At 44.3% G+C, this 21,277-nt stretch overlaps 1 protein-coding gene across 1 annotated transcript in view; it reads left to right on the forward strand.

The window, feature by feature from the left end:
• The first annotated feature begins 480 nt into the window (after positions 1-480).
• CHCHD6 (coiled-coil-helix-coiled-coil-helix domain containing 6) overlaps positions 481-21,277 on the forward strand; it is a 224,515-nt gene continuing 203,718 nt past the window's right edge. Inside the window, exons 1-3 of the mRNA XM_081097138.1 lie at positions 481-647; positions 15,985-16,105; positions 20,654-20,726. Coding sequence (XP_080953264.1) covers positions 561-647; positions 15,985-16,105; positions 20,654-20,726 — 281 coding nt within the window. The 5' untranslated portion in view covers positions 481-560. The remainder of the gene's footprint in view (positions 648-15,984; positions 16,106-20,653; positions 20,727-21,277) is intronic.

Raw genomic sequence — 21,277 nt, forward strand, 5'->3', positions numbered from 1 at the left:
TTTTAATTTGTTTCTTCTACTAGTATTATATGTAAAAAGCTGGAAGGCAGGACCCGTCTGTTAGTCACTGTATTCCCCGCGCCTGGGTCAATGCTGGCCTGGTGTTCAATATCAGTTTGCTGAATGAACCAAGCCGAGAACCGTAACAAATTCCTTCTCAAGTTTAGTTCAGGCCCCTCGGTGGTCTCCTGGCCTCTGAACATCACTCTCAGCTCTTCTTCAAGGGCGACCTTTCCAAAGCGAGCATTGTCCACTTACCGTGCCATTGGAGGCTCTCCTCGCGTAGGCACCCGTGGCTTCACTTTCAAAGCGTTTTCCATGCCCCACGCCTCCCCGTACACCCGGGTTACAGGACAGCACAGGCCACAGGACTACAATTCCCACAATACGGCGCGGGCCCACGCCATATGATTGGCCGAGCTTCCAGCAGCGTCCAATAAAACGCAATTTTGTTGACTTGCGCCAAAGCAGCCCGAGTCCCGGAAGCGACAGTTCGGCGTCTGACTGGTTGCTCTGGAGCCGGGTCGCGTGCCCGCCTGCCTGCCCGCCCGCCTCCTGCTATGGGGGGCACCGAGAGCAGCGAGGGCCGCAGGGTGTCCTTCGGAATGGACGAGGAGGAGCGGGTCCGGGTGCTACAGGGCATCCGGGTGAGCGGGTCGCCGGTGGGCGCGAGGAGCGAGCGCGGCCGGGGCAGGGCGGGTGGGGAGGGCGTCCGAGGGTGCGGAGGCCGGGCCGAACTAAGGGGAGGTGCGCAACGAGAGCGAGCGCGCGCGCCCCGCTTGTGGAGCACTGCCTACTCCGGTGGTGAGCATCTTTTTCTCCGCCCAGTAAACCGGGAAGGTGAGGCTAGGAAAATGCTCAGGGTCCCCGCTCAGGGAGTGGCTACCACTGCGGGAGGAAATTGGAGAGCGAGAGAGAAAGGGTGAGGCCACATTCCAGCCCAGGTGACTTAACTGTCACGGACCTGAATCTTCCACCGCACACCAAGCGTGGGCGTCCTGTGTGTACAGGAGATGCTGCTGCCAACCCTGGACAACTGCAACAGCCCCTCAGCGTTGCAGCCAAAGGCGCACTTTAGAAGTTGTGATTCAAATCATATACCCTTCCCTTGCTTAAAATTCCAAGCAAGGGTTTCCCCTCCCCCCCACTCCCATTTTTAAAAATCCTCACTGGAGGACATGCTTATTGATTTTTAAAGAGAGAGAGGTGTGTGTGCAGGGGAGACCTCGGTGTGAAGTGTGAGAAAGAAACATGATCGGCTGCCTCTTTCCTATGCGGGAACCCGCAACCTTCTGACGTACTGGACGACACTCCAACCAACTGAACCGCCAGGCCAGGCCTTAAGCAAGGGCTTTAATGAATGCCTAGCGCAGTGAAAAGGAATGACCTTACCGTATTTTACAAAGCTGTGCTGCTGATTTCAATGACCTGTCTGACCTCCCACCCCCCATCTAGTCACTAGCCTTAGGACCTCCTTGTCCCAGCAAGATGCCAGCTTGCTCCAAGCACAGGACCTCTGCATTTGCTGTTTGTCTTTTTTTTTTTTTTTTTTAACATAATTTATTAATTTGTTTTCAGGTAATAAGCATATACATATGTTTCTAAAATTATATAATGTCCTCTAATTCTGTTGTAATAATGATTGTATATTAGCAAACACCTAAATGTCTTACCAATTGAATTTATAGGCAACAATATAGGATCATAAAAACATTCATTTCTAATTTCTTCATTTGAAACCACAATGTAAAGCACTAATTTATTAATGTACCTTGCTGAGAGAACAGGTTTTAAGATTCTAAATCTAGATTTTGATGATTTTTAAATGAATCCTTGGTTTTCCCTATTTTCCCGCAAATCAGTTACAATTTTGAGTATAGTCATATAGCAACCATAATTCAGTTGACTGCTGAGGGTCTTTTTCAAATTGTGTCCTTTCCAACATTTTTCTGAAGTCGGTTTCTGGTTGGTTCCATCAATACCAAGGGTTCTTGGACGATGATTGCAGGGCAGTGTTTGCCTAATAGTTCAACTTCCACTTGTCCTACCTTACTGAGCTCCATAGGGATGTTTGCAAAAGCCAGACTCTTCTGGATGCTGTGACTGTAGCTTCCAGACATGGTGTTGTCAACCACCTTGCCATTGTACCAGATGCTTTCATTTCCCTCCAGATCTACATCGTCTGTTGCCAAGGTGAGGCAGTCCAGTCTCTGTTTCAGCCCCTTGGATTTAACGTGTTTCACTGCTTGCTTTCCTATGAAGTCTGATGGCTACATCATGGTTCTGGTTAATGCTTCCTTTATAGGTCCTATCCCAGCCCCACTCCTTCCCCCCCACCCAGCTTTTCTTATGTCCCGCTCTTATCACCCTTGTTATAGTTAAAATATCTGAGTATCCTTCCCTCACCACTTAATCTAAGTCCCTTCCCACCCACACTGTCACACATCTAGTTTTTTTCATAGTGCTTATCACCATTTGAAACTTCTATTAATAATTTACTTGTTTATTGTGTTTCCCAGTACAGGATAAGCTCTTTGAGGCTAAGGCTTTTGTCTGATTAATAAAAGTAGCTCATATTTGAATGCTTATTGGGGGCATGGGATACATAGGTGTCCTCTCATGTAATTTTCAACAGCCCTGTGAGAGATGTGGAATTCTATATGCCCATTTTATAGTCTAAAGACGATTGAGGCACTGAGAGACGAAGTAACTTATCCAGGATCACCTAGGTGACAAGCGGTAGAACTGGATTGAAGTAGGCAACTCGGGCCTGTTCATTGAATGCTATATACTTCCTCCTACACCTGTGTCTGGCAAAAAGTGGGTGCTTTGTAAATGCTGAGTGATTGAATGGATGAACTCAGTGAAACAAAGACCGGGTTTAAACGGAAGGCACAGAGCTGGGTGCAGGCGAGTTAGTTAGGGAGGTGGTTCAGAAAAAGACATCAGGAGGCCTTGCTTGCTGGGCAGATGCTCATTTGCAGTGTGACCTTGGGTGAACAACTTATCTTTTGAGTCTTAATCGCCACATTAAAAAAAAAAAACGGGCGGCTGGAGGGTGTGAAATCCTAGGTGCTGCCTATGGTGAAATGAAGATGTGTGTTGAAGCGTTTAGAGAAAGTACAGAGGTACAGAGTGTTTTTATAGGAGAGTGGGGGCCTCTACTCTGCCTGGCATAGTACTTAGCAAACACATTTGGTGCCTGCTGGTGTTATCCAACCTTAACGTGGCTCCTGCCAAAGGCAAAAGGAGGTTGGTGTTGGAAGATGGAGAGGCAGGAGCCTGAACTGAAATTTAGAAAGATACCCTTGGCCTTGGCTCTGCTGGATGCTCTCCCACCTTTGGCACCTGGTATCCTGGTTTGGGGAATGTTGGAAAGTTAGGTCAGTGGGAGTTTTCTAAGGTTCAGGGGACTCCCTTAAGAAGTGATTTCCTTTAAGTTGACAGGAACATCAACTTTTTGGGCGTCATAGCAGACAGGTACATTTTATTTCTAGTTTTCTTGACATATCTGCAAGGTATAAATTCTCTTTAAAGATGGAGAATCAGGCTTAGAGAGGTTAAGGAATTTGTCCAAGGCGTTACGTGAGTAACTTCTGGGACTTTTATTCAGATCTTTTGGGTGCAGAAAACAGCCTTTTCTCACTGCTCCAGCTCCTTCCCCACCACTGATATGCAAGACAGCAAGAAAATTCTGAGACGAAGCCTCCGCCTGTCCCCCTAGGTCAGCGTTTCTCAACCTGTGGGTCGCGACCCCTCTGGAGGTCGAACGACCCTTTCACAGGGGTCGCCAAGACCCTCGGAAAACACATATAATTACATATTGTTTTTGTGATTAATCACTATGCTTTAATTATGTTCAATTTGTAACAATGAAATTGGGGTCACCACAACATGAGGAACTGTATTAAAGGATCGCGGCATTGGGAAGGTTGAGAACCACTGCCCTAGGGGCTGGGGCCTCACTTAATTCCACCAGAGGCTAAAATGAGAGGAAGCTCTGGGGACAGGTTGCCTGCTGGGCAAACTCATTAGGGAGAATAAATGACTAGTCCTGAGTCATACTGTGGGGTGCATGCCATGACAGCCCCCTCCCCTCCTTCCTCCCTCTTCCTTATGTTCCTGGAGATCAGAGAAAAGGAGGTGACAGCAATGAAGTGTTTTTGTGTAGTGACTGTTCGCAGAGTTACTTGAGGATAGGGGAGTTCACTTTGTCTTTAGGCAGGCGAGTAAAAATCCGTAGACAAGATTGTTGGATATAAAATAAGTTAATTTAATAGAGGGTAGATGCCAAAGAAGAATATCTGATCCAGCTCCTTCAGAGAAAGTTAAATATTCATAAAGACCACTTGTATTTAATCCCCTGGGCCTGGGCCTGGAAAGTGCTCTAGTTCCCTTCAAATGAAATGCTAGGGCCTTACTAGTTTGCACACTTATTTGCATAAATTTACATAGTGAGTTCAAGCCCTATTTTTTTGGAAGGTAAAAGAAATTTAATTAATACAAAATGCCGCAATTATATGCAACTTGTTTTCAGAGCAAGCATGTGTGAAATACATAAGATTTCATTTCAACAAGTATTACTTGACCTATCCTCCAATAAGAAAAGAAGGCACACATGTGGCAATCATGTCCTATATGTGTCCTTTTCTCTGCCCAGTGTGAGCAGCCATCTTTGGTGATTCGACTGAAATTGGTTGCTCCTCAATTTCCAGACTCCTCACTGTCTTCAGCCTTTTCCCTTCCAACCACTAGGTGGCTCTCCCCTAGTCGCTTCCCCAGCCTGCGGCTTCAGGTGTGTTCCCAGGCTCATTTACACCCTTCATCATCTTGACCATCATTTACTGCTCCTGTGAGGTCAGTCTGGGCCGCTGCTGAGGGGAAGATCAAGGAGGATGTAGTAAGGTACACAAGAAACAGTTCCCGAACATGCCAACACCAGAGAAGCCACATGCTGAGCATTGTACTCATGGCTATCATTTATCCATCACCTCAGAAAAATGCTTACTGTGAATGTGTGATTGTCAGACATAGGGCCTGGGTTTGCAGAGACAAAGGGACAAAGCATAAGGTCCCTGCCTTCATGGAGACCTCAGCCCAGTAGGGAGGACAGACCAAAAGAAAGAAAGAAAAAAGGCAAAGGAATAAAAGAACTGCAGGTGCTATAAAGGAAACAGAGTAATGGGGCCACCCACTAATAGGGATAGTCAGCTTATGCTGCTCTGAGGAGGTGGCTTTGAAGATGTGCCTGAGCCAGCCAGGCAATGTGCACATATTTACTCTTTGCTGAGTGTTTTGAGAGCACTATCTCAGATATTCCCCTTGCTGACCTTGTGAGATATCATCTCCATCTCAGAGGCGAGGAAACGGGTTCAAGAGGGGAAGTATCCCAAGGTCACAGTGAGTTAGTGGTAGAGCTGGACGCTCAGACGTTCCGACTCCATAACTTGTGTGCATGGCAGCCACATGGGCTGGGATGTGGGAGAACAGTTGACCAGGTGATGAGGCCAGACCGATAACGGGACCTGAATGCCAGAGAAGGCTGTTTACATGTTACCCTGGAGGCAACACTGCAGTTCTCTAATCAGGAGTGGAGCTTTGCAAAGATTGTATCTGATAATGGTGATTTTTCTTTTCTTTTTTTTTTAAACAGCTTCATTGAGATGTATTTTATGTATAAAATTCACCCATCTCAATGATTTTTTTTTTTTTTTTTTTTTAGCAAACTTACAAAGTTGAGCAACTGTAATCACAGTCGGAATTTAGAATATTTGCAAGACCTAAAAAGATCCCTTGTGCCTATTTCCCCATTCCCACTTCCAGCCTCAGGTCATCATTGCTCCTGCTTCCATGCATTTATGTTTTCTGGACATTTTATGTAAATGCACTCATATATCTTTTACCGCTGGCTTTCACTGAGCACAATATTTTTGGTCTTGCTTCATTGATGTTGAAGCATGTATCAGTAGTTCCTTTTGGTTGCTGGCCATGTCCCCTGACATGTTGCATGGGCGCTTGTAACTCACTACTTCCAGTGGAACTCACCCACGTCCCCTCTTCTGCCACCTAGAAATCACCCTGTTTGCTAGGTTGTGAGTGGCTCCATCCAGAAAGCTGGATCCTGCATTCCTCTTTTTCTACAGTTAATGACAAATCTTGAGTTCTCCTTTCCAACTGTTTATCTCCTCCTTATCCTTTGCTTAATCCTCCTCTCTTTACCCTTCTCTTTACCTCAGTTTAGATCCATTCCATCTTCCTCTTGGCCATCTGATAAATTGTTCTTTCTCCCCGTAGGCTTGCCTCCTATAAATCTATACCTCCTGGTGCTAGCAGGGTAATTTTTTTTAAAGGTAAATTTTACTTTTTAAGATGTTTCAGCCAAATGGTAAAATTCATACAGTTGGAAACGAGGCACATAGGGAAAAGAACAACTCTCTCTTCCACCTTGTCAGGCCTGCTCTGAGGCAGTCTTGTTATCAGCTTCTTTTTTAAAAAAAATATATTTTTATTGATTTCAGAGAGGAAGAGAGGGATAGAAACATCAATGATGAGAGGGAATCATTGATTGGCTGCCTTCTGCACACCCCCTACTGGAGACCGAGCCCACAATCCAGGCATGTGCCCTTGACCGGAATTGAACGGGGAGCCCTTGAGCCCGCATACTGATGCTCTATCCACTGAGCCATATCGGCTAGGGCAACCAGCTTCTTGTTTCAGTGATGCTTCAGAGTTACTAGTATAACCCTTCCTTCCCATCCTTACAAGCTCCCCATTGCCTCTAGGTCAAAGGCAGATTCCTCCCTTCACAAAGCCCTCTGCGTATTGGCGCCACTTTCTACCTCTTACTACACATCCTGGCAGGGAAGACGCTTGCTCTTGCTGTACTCTTAACTATTTCATGCTTCTGTGCCTGTGTTCTGTTCGCAGCCTGCAGTACTTTCTCTCCCTTTGACTGGCTAAATTCCTCTTCATCCATAGGATCAATTCAGGTGTTACCTTCTGAAGGATGCCTTTCGTGATGTCACTGCCCCACCTCTCAGTGGTCACCATCCTCGGTCCTGCAGGTCCTGTGTTCACCTCCCAGTGCTTATTACTCTGGGCAGAGATGATCTCTTTCTTGCTTACTCCTTTACTACCACTGACAGACCTGACTCCTGCCAGCTTGTTTTTCTGGAAACTGCCCTGGGTACTCAGCCTGACAGGAGGAGCCCTAGGCCCTGCTAGGAGGGAGCAGTGAGCTGCAGTTTATCTCCTGGTGCCCAGTGGGTCCTTAGAAAGTGGTGCCCTGAGAGGCTATGGGTATGGCCGTGCAGACCTAGCTAACTGCTGACTCACCACAGACCTTGGGCAAGCTGCCTCTCTGCACCACACCTTCTCTATTCCTTACATGAGGAGGACGCCTCTCCTGCCCACGGGGGAGCTGATGCATTAGTTAATGCGAAGGATAATGCTTAGGAAGCTGCCTCCACATTGTTACTTCTCAGATGTGTCTAGATGAGTAACATTTTAGGACTAACAAGTGCTAATTTCATATTGACATTTTCCTAATTTAAGTAGGCTTTCTGTTTTATAAGTACATACATATTCCCCTTCCACTCCTTACCCTGGGGCTCAATAAAGCACCATAGACTGGGAAATGTGACTTTCAGAAATATATCTATATATCTCTAGCTCTATATCTATAATCTATATTTTATTATTATTTTTTAAATTTTGAATTGGCCCTTCTATGCACATGGTTACTTGTCACCTCAGAGTGGCTCTTTTACTGCCTGCCTTCACTGGTACAAGTATCACTGTTAGGTGCTCCAGCTTTGGATGGGAGTCTTGGTCCCAGCACTTAGGACTTCCTGTAATCTTGGGTGAATTGTTTCACCTCCCTGACTCCAACTTCTTCATCTGTAAAATGGGAATGCACCTAGCCTGGGGCCTGGCATGTGGGGCATGCTCAACGAATATTAAGTAATGGCTGTTTTTATCATTATCTTTAAACTAGAGACCCGATCATGAGATTTGTGCAAGGGTAGGGCTTTGCAACCCCAGCTGCCTCATGGCCCTGCCCCCCTGCCCGCACCTGCCTTAGCCTGGCGCTGCCCACGTCTGCTACCACCCCCCCATTCCCTGGTTCTGTGGAGCCCCCCAATCGATTGCCCCGCAGAGGGTGGCCTGGGCCTCTCTCTTTGGGGCGATCGTGGCCCCCCCACCCCCCCGATTGATCGCTCTGCTGGCCAGTGGCCTGGGCCTGCCTCTGTGGGGCGATCATGGGATGTGGCAGGCTGCCCAACCAATCGCATTGCACCTGCCTTGGCTGGCCTGGTGCCAGTACGTGTCATAGCGTGGTCATCCAGAAGGCCATCAGGACAGTTGTCTGGACGGTCGTTCTGCTGTTCGGTCGTTGGTCGATTTGCATATTATGCTTTTATTATTGTAGATAGGAAGCCCTGTCATCACTCTAGAGTTGAGTGCTTTTGCAGCTATGAGCTTTGTTGCCCCCTTCTGGAGTTTGGGGACATCACCTCCTCTCTGGTCTGCACCTCGGCACTTTGTTGCCAAGGATTCCCTATTTCTCTACATGCAGCCTCTTGCAGCTTCCTGTGTAGTCTGTCTATTTGCCTCTGAAACAGAGCTGCTTGGATAGACTTAGATCCCCCCGCACACACACAAGAACTGTTCTTGGCTCATTGTAGACACCCCATTTCCAGTTAGCCAAGTATGGTTTTTTCTGTCGTCTTTCCCTCATTTAGTCCTTTAAGACTTTTTCTTCTTTCAAGATGCATCTTATTTTTGAATACACCTGCTTATAATTTTTCACGAATCCTTTCAGGCTTTTTCAAGCCTCCATATAAAAGCATACTCTTTCCCTTTTTATAGTATACATGAGATCATACTGTAAAATGCTTCTTTCACTTGTCCTGTGCACCGGTCAGCTGCCAGGTCTTCAATCATTTTACTTCCTTGGTGTCTCTTGCATCCATTTCCTCCCTGTACTTCTGTGATTGCATTTCTGTCCTTTTAGTCCTGATGTGCACTGTTGGTGCCAGACTATTCTGTGCAAGGTGAAGCTCAAGTTCCTCTTCAGAAACCATTGGCAGCTCCCAGTTGACTGCAGAATAAATTGCAGCCTCCTTACCTTGTCATTCAAGGCCCTCACCAAGGGTAGCCCACCAGCCTCCCATCTGGTTTTCTTCATGGACCTGTGCTATGTCAGGCGGAACGCTGGACTTCTCTGAGTGTCGTTCCCCTTTACTCTCACCCCTTCTCTGCAGTCATGTTTTTAGCCCAAGTCAGGCCATCTGCCTTCCAGCTGGAACTTAGGGTTCCTTAATTAGAACTCTCAGGCACCTTAGTTGAGCTTCATATACCTGACAACTTAGCAGCTTGTGTCATCTGTATGAGTTTATTTTGCCCACCCTATTGGACCATAAGCTCTTTGAATGTAAAGCTCTTGGCTGTTACATCTTTACATGCTCCATTGCACTAATGTGTTATGAGCATATGCCTTTAGTAAATATTTATTTAGCTCATATCTTTAACAAATGCTGAGCATCTCCAGTGTGCTGTGCAAAACAGAATCCTGCTCCCATGGAGCTTATATTCTGGTGGGAGTAATGGCAAGCAAGTGTCAAATGTGAGTTAGGGCTCCTCAGCAATCCTGACTCCTCCTTTGCTTTAGATTTGCAGTAGTTGTCCCTTCCAGGGGCCCTTCCTGCCTGTGAGTGTTACTTTGCAAGTGCAATTCCCCTTGCTCTTGTCGTTGGGGGTCACATCCTTTTACCCCACAGCAGACTGGCTATGGAGTCAAGCAGCCTGGCTTGCACTCTGAGCTTCATGGCCTTGGCAAGTGCTTTACCCTTTCTGTGCCTTGGTTTCCTCTACTGGGAGGTGGGTGTTGCTTGTAGTTATTATGACTCTGACCTTCTCCATTATAATGGGTCAGCAGGACACTGCTCACTCCTGTCATGGTTCTTCCATTCAGTGCTAGATAAGACCCACTTGTGATTTTTCTGGCAGCACCTTTCTCCTCTAGCCTTTTAGTCGTGGGGTAGCCACATGACTTTCTGATAGACCTCTGTGGTTTAGTAAAGAAACCTCTAGTCCCCTCTTTGGGAACTTGCCTCTAAAGTAAGTGAGGAAAACGTTTGGTTGCAGTCATGTAATGGTAATCGTTAGGATGTGGGCTCTGGGTTCCCAAGCGCATTTGTTAGGACAGATGTGGTGAGGTCTTGCATGTGTGTGACTTAGATTGAGGCCTGATTTTGGCTGTTGATGGCCTGCCAACCTGTGGCCATGGAAGCCCTGGGCTAGGGCTGTGGGCTGGAGAGGGGAGGAGAGAGAGTCCCTTCTTGGGCTCTATGTTGTTGGTGGAGACCTGTGGAGCTGCCAGCCAACCGCACCATAGTGGTGGCACAGAAAGGCCCCTCTTCTTGAAATCCTGTTACTCCACACTGAGGGCAGGAGGTCGGAGCTGGAGGGTGCTTTAAAACAGTCTTCCTAATTTAATTTTGAACAGATAACGCATGAGAACACTTAGAACAGTGTTCAGTTTATAGTATACTAGAGGCTTAGTTCACAAATTCGTGCATGGGTGGGGTCCAGCTGGCCTGCCCTGATGGGTGCCCATTGGGCTGGGCTGGCAGGGGGGGGAGGGGCCATGGGTGGTTAGCTAGCTGTCCCGACCCCCGGATCAGGCTGGTTGGTTGCCTTAGTGCACGTCATAGCCACCGGTCATTCTGGTTGTCCTGGTCGTTCCTCTGTTCCTGTCGCTGGGCTTTTATATGTATATAGATGGTGAATATTACCTATTGTTATTACCATAGACCCTTTATCCACAGTTTTGTTTTCATCAGTTTGAGTTACCTGTGGCCAATCAACTGTGGTTAGAAAATATTAAATGGAAAATTCCACAAATAAAAAATTCATGTTTTAAATTGTGCCCTGTTCTGAGTAGTGTGATGAAATTTCACACTGTCCCACCCAGGATGTGAAAGATCCCTTTGTCCAGTATATCCATGCTGTATGTACAGTACAATACGCTAATTTGAGAGAGAGAGACCACATTCACATTACTTTTATGACAGTATATTATTATAATTGTTATATTTTATTTTTAGTTTTTGTTATTAATTTCTTGCTGTGCATAATTTATAAATTAAATTTTATTGTAGGTATGTATGTATAGGAAAAACCAGTATACACAGGGTTTGGTACTATCATGGTTTCAGGCACCCACTGGGAGGTCTTAGAACATATCCCCTGTGGATACAGGGGACTACTGTATTATTAATTCTGGTATTTTTACATCCAGTATGTGCCTGGTATGGATTGTAATTAGTATTTGTATAGAATTTGCAGTTCCCCATTATAGCCAATATTGGTTTTTACTTGGTGCCAACTGCTTTATGTAGATTGCTTCATTTAATCCTCACAACAACTCAACAGTCTATGCCATTAATTATTTCCATCTCACAGATGAAGAAACTGACTTAGAGATAAGAAGTCCCTTGTCCAAGGCCATGCAGCTACCAAATAGGTTAGTTGGAATTCAAACTCAGGCCCCTCTGAGCCCAAAGCACTTAATTCCTGAGATGTATCACAGGGATTCCCATTTCATAAGTGAGAGAGGTGATGCCCAGAGAAGCTAAAGAATTGGGTGAAGGCCACACAGCTCGAGTATAGGTGGCACTCCTCTTTCCTTGCACTGCTCTGGATTTGGCCTTCCATCTCCTGACCACATAGGACCGTATCTGGCCAGCTATGATGGCACAGTGACCAGTGGGCCTTTAGCACCGAGTTCCAGACCCGTCTGGCTCTGGAAGCCTCCATTCTGGTTCTGTTGGTACAGGGAGCACTGTCCAGATGGTGTTTATTCTCACATGACTACTGTGTGTATATGTATATTTGTTGATTAAAAATATTACTTGCTCTATTTTGTAGCAACATTTAAAAATATTACAAATCTCCTACTGCCAATAAGAAGTGTGCCAATGTTTTCCTTAACCCCTCACTGACCTAGTAATAAGGTTTGGATGATACCACCTGGGCTGGAACTAGGAGATCAGAGCCTGTGACTCACCTGTGTAGAACCCCACTGTAGCTGTTCTGGCCCTTGGATCAAATGTGATCTTTTGCCAGGGCGTATGGTCTTGCCTTTGCCCAACTCTTTGTGGCCTGATCATCTGGTCCTACTCTCCTTCTTACACACTGGCCTTCTGTCAGGCCTTTGGACATGCCAGCTTCAGTTCTTCTTTGAGACTTTGCACTTATCCTCTCCTCTGCTTGGAACTAGATCATTTTCTCCTGGCTCTACAGATGTAAATGTGGAGGCAGAAGTCTTGGCATTAGTGTCATCTCCTCTAAGAGGTCTCTCCCAGTGCCTGTGGCGTCCCATAACTACAATATTGTGTTTTATTTTTTTCTAGCACTTATCACTAACATGTGACTGATTTTTAAGACACATTTTAACATCTCTGAACTAGAGATGTCATAAAACATGTGGAATGGTAACTTCATTGGTGTTTTTTGTCTTCAGGTTATGTAAAAATAATGGTATGATTTATAGCTGTTTTAGATTATCTTAGGTTGGATGAAATAAGATTTATAAGATTGTTTACTTATTTATTGTCTCACCTCCCATTAGAATGTAAGCTCCATGAAAGCAGGGGTCATGTCTTTCATTGCTGTTTCTTTCACCTTCTGTTTCTAGAACATTGCTGTCACACAGTTGGTACTTAATAAACAAATACTTGCTGAGGGAAAATGGGTTGGAGTTACCTTGTCCTTGGCCAGGCTGCTTCCTCTGGTCCCCAGGCCTCCTTTCTGAGTGTGCCAGCACCTGTTCTTCCTGGTCACATGACCCTTTATAGCGTGACCATTACCAAGGTGACTGCCTGTTTCATGCACATCACACATCATTGATTACCCACACCCACATGGATTTCAGTGCTCTCCCTCCGGATACATGTCTCAGAGGACTGGTGCATCTCAGAGAGTCCACTGGGAAAATTGGGGCTTAGGGGTTGGGGGAGGAGGTACATGTTTAACAACTGACTTTTCTTCCAAGAAAGTGCCCTCAGTTGTAGCATTTGCTAATTTCTGTGGCTTTTAGGCTAAGTGTCTGATACGATATGTATATGTTTGATCCTTAATTTATGCTATGCTGTAGAACAATTGTTTTGAATTTAAAAAAATTTATCAGGTCTCAAAAAAATGTCTGTGGCCAATTTCAAGCTGGTTATGAAGTCATCCAGCTTGCAAAATTTCTGAAAATTTAAAAATTAGCCTTCGCAAGCCAATTCCAGCACACAGTTGGGACAGCAAATCTTCTTTCCATGCAAATTCACTTTGAGTACCAACTCCATGTCCCTACCTGCCTGGAAAAATATCCCATCTCAGCCTTGCTGTCACTTCACACCCAAGCAGGGGGTCCCACTCTGACCCCCTGGGTAGCTGATTTGAGCAAGAAATGGGTACTTGACTGTGTGTAGAGTTTACTCTTGACTTTCCAAAACTGACTCATTACAGGCTTTAGTTGCTATGCTGTAAAAATGAGCGAGGGAGCCAGTGGGTTGTAAGGTCTCTTTCCCTTTTATAATCTGGGATTTAATATCTACAATTAAGCTAATTTACTATTTTCCAAAAATAGTCTCTCTTTTCTGTCATTCTCACTCAGAGTCTTCCACTAACTTAAGATCAAAACTCCTTTTTCTTTACCTCTACACTCTCCTTTGTTCTTCACTACCGAGGTAACACTAGACAAAGCCTGTTATTGCACGTTACTGCTGCTGCTGCAGGCCCTTGTCACTTCATGACTGAGTGCATGCCCCATACTCCAGTATACTCCCTATGACACTCTGATTCACCTTCCAAAAACACCGCATATATTCTTTCCCGATTCAGAAACTTTCAGCAGTGCCCACAATTGTTTGGGTCCTTTGTGTAACTTTGAAGTTCCTTTTAGTACCAGCTCCATCCAGGTTTTTAACCACACCTGACTGTCGGTGTCTCTCTCCCACATGCCCAGCCCATCACTGTGCGAGATTACCTCTTCTTCCCCTCCACACTCTGTAGCTTCTCTTCTGTCCAAATTCTGCTCCTGCCCTCAGGAACACACACAGGTGTACATTCCTTAGGATATGTTTCTTCTACTGAGTGATATCCTGTCTGGACTGCTCACTTTTGTTTTGGGGTCTCTTTTTATAACTTTATTGAGAGGTGATTTACATACTGTACAATTCACACATTTGAAGTGTACAATTCTGTGGTTTAGGTCACAGATATGTGCAACCGTCATCATAATCATTCCCACCCCCAGAATAACCTTCTTACCCTTTAGGTATCAGTCCCCAGTCTTCTCAAAGTCCAAAGTAACCACTAATTTACCAGCACCATTTGTTGAAGAGACTATTCATTTTCCATTAAATTGTCATGGCACCTCTGTCAATCAGTTGACCATATATAGGTTTATTTATAGATTCTCAATTTTCTTCCACTGCTGTATGGGCTTGGTCTTCTCTTGTCCTGTATTATTAATTAGCTATTGATTTCCATCAATCTTAAATATTAGAGGGACTCAATTATCATCATCATTATTATTAATTCTTTTAGTTGTTAAAAAAGGTTCATGCTAAAAAATTAAAACTCAGAAGTATCCGAAGTGAGAATCCTACGCCAGCCGCTCCGGCCCCCACTTGCAGGACTCTGTGTTTTTTATGTGTCCTTTTAGACTTTCATATCTGAACAGATACTGGTACGTGTATTTGTGTGTCTGCATATATGTGAAAGTTCAGATGCATTTTCACATTTGTGAATATGTGTATGCATATATTGTCATATATATAATTGTATGTCTATCTTTTTTATAATTGTATATCTCTTTTTATAAAATTGAGATATACAAAGTGTTCTATGACTTCACAAAATCACCAGTATATCTCATACATCCTTTTGTGACAGTTACATGTCTTACTTCATTCTTTCCTAACGGTTCCATATTATTTCCTAGAAGGTATACACCATTATTTCTTTAATCAGTTCTCTGTTGTTGCATATTTATATTGTTTTCTTTCCTTTTTTTCTATTTCAATGCTGCTGTGTACATGTGGGAGCATTTTTCTCGGCTGGATACCTGGAAGTGGAGTTACTGATCCTGACTTTTTGTCATTTTTATATTTTTATATTTTCCCCTCAGCTGTGCTTTATGATGCTTTGCACATATTAGGCACTTAGTAAATATTTACTGAAGTGAACACTTAGGGTTTTCATTCTTGATTTATCCTTAGCTACTATTTCATTTCGGTAAGCTGTTTTATGACACCCTCATGCCTATTTCACTTCCTCTAAAATGAATGAATGTTTTGGTTATTCAGTCTTTATTACAGGGAACTAAGGTGAAATGAGTATGTGTGGCACTGGGGGGTGGGGGTGGGGTGGTACACAGAGGTGAATAATTGAAGGTATTTACAACCATTAGGATGAAGCAGGTAGGATGTGTGCTATGTACCTAAGAGGCACATATGCGCTCTAATGGGAGTGTTAAGGAAGGGGAGAATGCTACTCCACTTAAGTGCTATCAGGGAAGATCTCACAGAGGAGGGAACACTGAGCTGCCCTTAAGGGAAAGGTAAGATTTGGGCAGGTGGAGGTGTACCGGGGGTGGGGGGGGGTCCTGGTGGATCTTGGCAGAGGAGCAGTGTCATGAATTGAGAGGCGGTGAGAAAAGTGAGAACTCAGGTTCCATTGAGTGCAGGGTGCGGGCAGGGAACAGCAACAGATGAAGCTAGAGAGCCCGCAGGGACCAGACAGGATGTTGACACTCATCTAGTAGGTGCTGGGCCATTGCAAGAGGTTTTGGAATGGAATTATATTATTGGAGTTGGTCTTAAGGAAGTGGTGTCAATGGTCAGTCTGGGGTATGGCTAAAGAGTAGTCTTCATTCTAGAGGTTCTTGTGATATAACTTTTTCCCATCCCTCAATTCTTCCCTTAGCTTTCTGAAAATGTGGTTAATCGCATGAAGGATTCCAGCCAGCCTTCTCAAGTGGGCCAGCTGACTTTGCCTCCTGCTCCTCCACGTTCCACATTGGACACCTCTAAAGGCCCAGAGAAAGGTAGGGCAGGTTGTAGTGATTCTGGGAAGCTGGAGTAGAGTGTGGAAGGAATGGAAAACCATGCTCCTGTCAGAACATATGTGACAGCTACTGTGGCCCCGGGTGTTTCTGGGTGATGTCAGCAACTCCTTTCTGATAGCTGCTTTGGAGGAGAGTGTGGCTTCCGTGCATGACATGCTGTCTGGTATAATGAGAGCAGCACAAGTCAGTCCGAGCTTCTGTGAAGGGGGCCAAACTATTTCAGTTTCTCTGTATGTAAAAAGTAAGGCTGAAGGGCTTGGATTGACAACCCCTGTAAGAAGTTGCTTTTAAGGATTCGTAAGTGAAGCATAATCATTAGTGTTGGTATGGTCCAAAGAATGATAGATTTATGTGAATTGGGACCATTCGGGGAATTGAGTTGATGACTTTGGCCTCATCTTCAGCAACTCTAACCTAGCCCACAGGTCCTGGTGCTCCCAGGAGGGCCTTCCACTCTGCACCTCCTAGGAGTTCTTTTTGTACCCATGCAGGGCTCAAAGCTGATTTGTTCTCTACTCTTTTATGCCCATCACAAATGAGGAAACTTGTGCTTTTCTCTAAATAACTATTTTCAGCAAACACAAAGGAAGAAAAAGTTTAAGGAAACAAGTGTAAAGGACAAAAATATAAAGATATTAGCAACCAAAAAAGTCTTGGGGCAATTGCTGTTCTATTCAATAAATACGTGCTTATGAGAAATTGGGTCTTAGCTATCACTTATAACTTGAAGTGTATTTTTTAACTGATTGGAGGAGCCAAGGCACTGTAGAGCATAAACTCTGTCTTACAGTGGATAACTGTTCATTGCATTGTATGTGGCCTTGCATTAGAGTTGTCTTTTCTGCTAATCCTCCCTATAAGGTCATTAGTTTATAGAAGGCAGGAACGACAGCCTGTCCACTCAGCATTTATTGAAAGCTAAACAGGGATCAGGACATGTGCTTCATACTGGGACACAGTGGCAGGTGGACAGGGACACCACTCTTATGGCACCCAAAGCTCTAGTTAAGAAGCCATATATACAAATAACCCTGTAGATCACATGTACCATGTGATGTTGCAGCACTAGATGCATGGCTAAAGTCTAAGGTAGCACAGAGCAGCGAGTGACTCATAATTTAGGGCGGGGCTCCAAGGGGAGCTGACTTTTAAACTGGATTTTGAAAGAGCAGTGGTAGGTAGGCAGTTTAGGCATGGTGAGCAGCAGAGGCCCAGAGGTGGCACAGCCTGGCCTGTTTGGGGACCTAGCGATGGTTTGCTATCTCTGGAGTACAAAGTAGAAGGAAAGGGGAGGTGTCCTGGAGACCTCCGCACATTGGCCAGAAAGCTCCGGCTTCATCCTTATGGCTGTGGTGCCGGCCAGGCTGTCAACACCTCTGCCTCTGTATTGTCTGTCTCAGGGCTTCCTAAGCTTTAGAGCAAATCAGTACCTCCTTTTGGACCCATCCCAAGATCTTTTTGAATATTCTGTTAGTGAAGGGGCTGAGTGAGGTTTTCAAAACCTGCATACGATGCCCCTGTCCTTTATTAAAAGGGCTAGCTCCCATGATCTCTCTAGCTGACTGATTCGTTGAAGTGAGTCTAACTTAACCCAGGGCATTTTAATAAACTGCCTTAACTGGTGAGAGGGAGAAGTGATGAAAAAAGCAAAAATTGCTAAAATATATTATGCACACATCAATTTCAGCTTTGGATGATAAAAGAAGCACTTATTTCAGTTTTGGTAAGTTTCAGTAGTTTAAGAAGCAAGAATTGTGGCTCATTTGTCATTTGGTTTTAGTTATAACAAAGTGTTTTGCTGTTTAAATGATGAGTGTGAGTTTGGAGTTTCTGAATGCTGAAGAATAGTTAACATAAATAAACTGTCTTGAAGTTGCTAATTTTAAAATATTTTTACTTTAAAAAGTCAGTGTTTGCTTTTATTTTAGTGATAGAATAAGTTATAAAAAGAAGTTAAAATTAAATCCTTATGTTACCTCATACCTGAAAATAAATGTCAGAGGCAATACAAGATTTAAATATAAGAATTGAAGCCATAAAAATACAATGATACATAGAAGTACAATAAGTAGACTTTAGAGAAAGAAGAACAAAGTAGGTAGAATCTCAATACCAGATATCAAGCTGTATTACAAAGCCACTGTTCTTAAAACAGCATGGTACTGGCACAAGAACAGACATATAGATCAATGGAATAGAATAGAGAACCCAGAAATGGACCCAAACCACTATGCCTAATTAATATTTGACAGAGGAGGCAAGAGCATCCAATGGAGTCAAGACAGTCTCTTCAATAAATGGTGTTGGGAAAACTGGACAGATACATGCAAAAAGATGAAACTAGATCACCAACTCACACCATACACAAAAATAAACTCAAAATGGATAAAAGACTTAAACGTAAGATGGGAAACCATAAAAATACTAGAGGAATCCACAGGCAGCGAATCGCAAACATATGCCAAAGGAATTTCTTCTCTGATACTGCTCCTAGGGCAATGGAAACTAAAGAGAAAATAAACAAATGGGACTACATCAAAATAAAAAGCTTTTGCACAGCATAGGAAACCATTAACAAAACAACAAGAAGGCCCACTGCATGGGAGAACATATTTGCCAACGATATCACCGATAAGGGTTTAATCTCCAACATTTACAGGGAACTCATGCAACTTAACAATAGGAAGATAAACAATCCAATCAAAAAGGATATATGCACCCCTATGTTCATAGTAGCACAATTCACCATAGCTAAGATTTGGAAACAGCCTAAGTGCCCATCAGCAGATGAGTGGATTAAAAAACTGTGGTACATCTACACAATGGAATACTATGCTGCTGTAAAAAAGAAGGAACTCTTGCCATTTGCAACAGTATGGATGGGACTGGAGAGCATTATGCTAAGTGAAATTAGCCAGTCAGAGAAAGGTAAATACCACATGATCTCACTCATTTGTGGAATATAGAGAACTACATAGACTGATGAACAGGGCCAGATCCAAAGACAGAGAAACAGCGATCAGACTATCAATCCCCAGAGGGAAAGTAGGGGAGGGTGGGGGTAAGGGGAAGAGATCAACCAAAGGACTTGTATGCATGCGTATAAGCCAAACCAATGGACATGGACAACAGGGGGATGAGAACATGAGTGGAGGAGGGAGGTTGGGGGTTGGTGGGGGGATGAGGACACATTTGTAATACCTTAACCAATGAAGAAATTAAAAAAAAAAAGAACGGGTCAGCAGTATACTATTTTCTATTTCCATTTGAGAACCTGTTTTTTTTTTTTTTTTTTAAATATATTTTATTGATTTTTTACAGAGAGGAAGGGAGAGGGATAGAGAGTTAGAAACATCGATGAGAGAGAAACATCGATCAGCTGCCTCCTGCACATCTCCCACTGGGGATGTGCCTGCAACCCAGGTACATGCCCTTGACCAGAATCGAACCTGGGACCTTTCAGTCCGCAGGCCAACGCTCTATCCACTGAGCCAAACCGGTTTCGGCCATTTGAGAACCTGTTATGTTACTATGGAGCATTTAGGAGTGCCCCCCGGCCCCCCCCCCCCCCCCCCCAGCGCCAGCAGGCTGGAGCACCGCTGTGCCCATCCTTCTGTAGGGAGTCTGAAAGTGCAAATCATAGGATGATTACTTTTGGAAATTACTCTCTGAAGGGTTGAGTGCTTCAGTCTGTGAGTTCAGCATGCTTTAAAAGGTCTTGGGAGTGAAATAGCAAATCCTCACATATTCTTTCACAAAGCCTGATTCTTCTAAAATGCAGTCCTAGTCACTGCCGCTTCAGGAACCTATGATGGAGGTGTAGGACATTTGGCCAAGGCCACAGAAAAGTGTCAAAATTTGACTGAGAGATGGTTTGAGAAGGATAAAGGCTGGGGGAGGAGAACAAAACCTTCAGTATCACCAAGTGGTGAAGAGAGTAGAGTGAATTGGAAATGCTCAGAAATCTCCAAGTTCAAGGCCATCAAAAGAAAGACTTAATATAACAACTTAAAGAACCCAATAATTCTAGAGGTGATCCAGATTAAATGATATATAAAATACAACGAATAGGGGATGCTTGCCATTCAGGATGAGAAATTTTTAGAATGGGGTACTAAAGGAAGCAAGATTTAAGGAACCTCCTCTCCCCTCCCTTCCTCTATGTCAAACCCAGACCCTGGAGGCTGTCCTTTCAGCATTAAGTGATTCCTTATCTGTTCCTTGCCTGTGTTTAATAGATGACCTAGATTCCAAGTAATTGTAGAGTGAGTAGGGATGGATTTGAAACACTGCATTCAAATAGTTCTGCTTCCTTCCAGTCCCGTGCAGTAAGAGGTCCTGGTGTAGAAGGAGGGAGTGGAAGGCCTTTGGGCCATCGCTCTCCAGAACAGCTGGATCGAGGATGTGTCCATCCTGGGGCATGCCCTTCTATAGGAGCACATTCCTAAGCCCATTTCCTAGATGACTACTATGCTGTCATTTATGTGGGGGTGCTACTTACAGGCCTTTTCTTCTTGTCCCTTGCAGACTCCAAGCTGCCCAAGTCGGAGAATGGTGGTGCCCAGCAGCCCTTGGGGGCGGAGGAGGATCTCCTTAAGAAGTGAGTGTGAGTGCCTACTCACCGCTGGCTCTGAGCTCTGGCTGACCACTCTTTCCTGACTGGGGACCTTTCTCTGGTCTGAAGGCTCTAGGTCAGGGGTGGGCAACCTTTTTGTGAGTGCGTGCCAAAACCAGCAAAATCTCTGACTCAAAATTCTTCTGCATGCCAACCCTAATTTTTTGACAACATGTTACGCCTACTTGATATCTCTTAAGGCGTATGTATGTGAAGAGCCTTGAAGAAATAATAAAATTCATTCGAGCGACAAAAACAGTTTATGATGATGAAAAATAGATTTATTTTTTAATGTATACATGTACGCTGATAGTCCGACAGAAAACTTTATGACTCTGTTTGATATTATCAGTGGCACTTTTGCTGCTGCATCACTGATGACAGAGATTTTATATCAGGTTTATATTTTGTGACCTTCAGAGATATGCACGAGCTACTACTTTCATCCGTCAGGCTACTCCTATTACGAGACTTAACAAAATTCATCACTGAGAACAAAGATTCACAAGTGTATGTGGATGAAAACTAAACACTGG

Source organism: Myotis nattereri, assembly GCF_964212035.1.
Source record: "Myotis nattereri genome assembly, chromosome: 8".
NCBI lineage: Eukaryota > Metazoa > Chordata > Mammalia > Chiroptera > Vespertilionidae > Myotis > Myotis nattereri.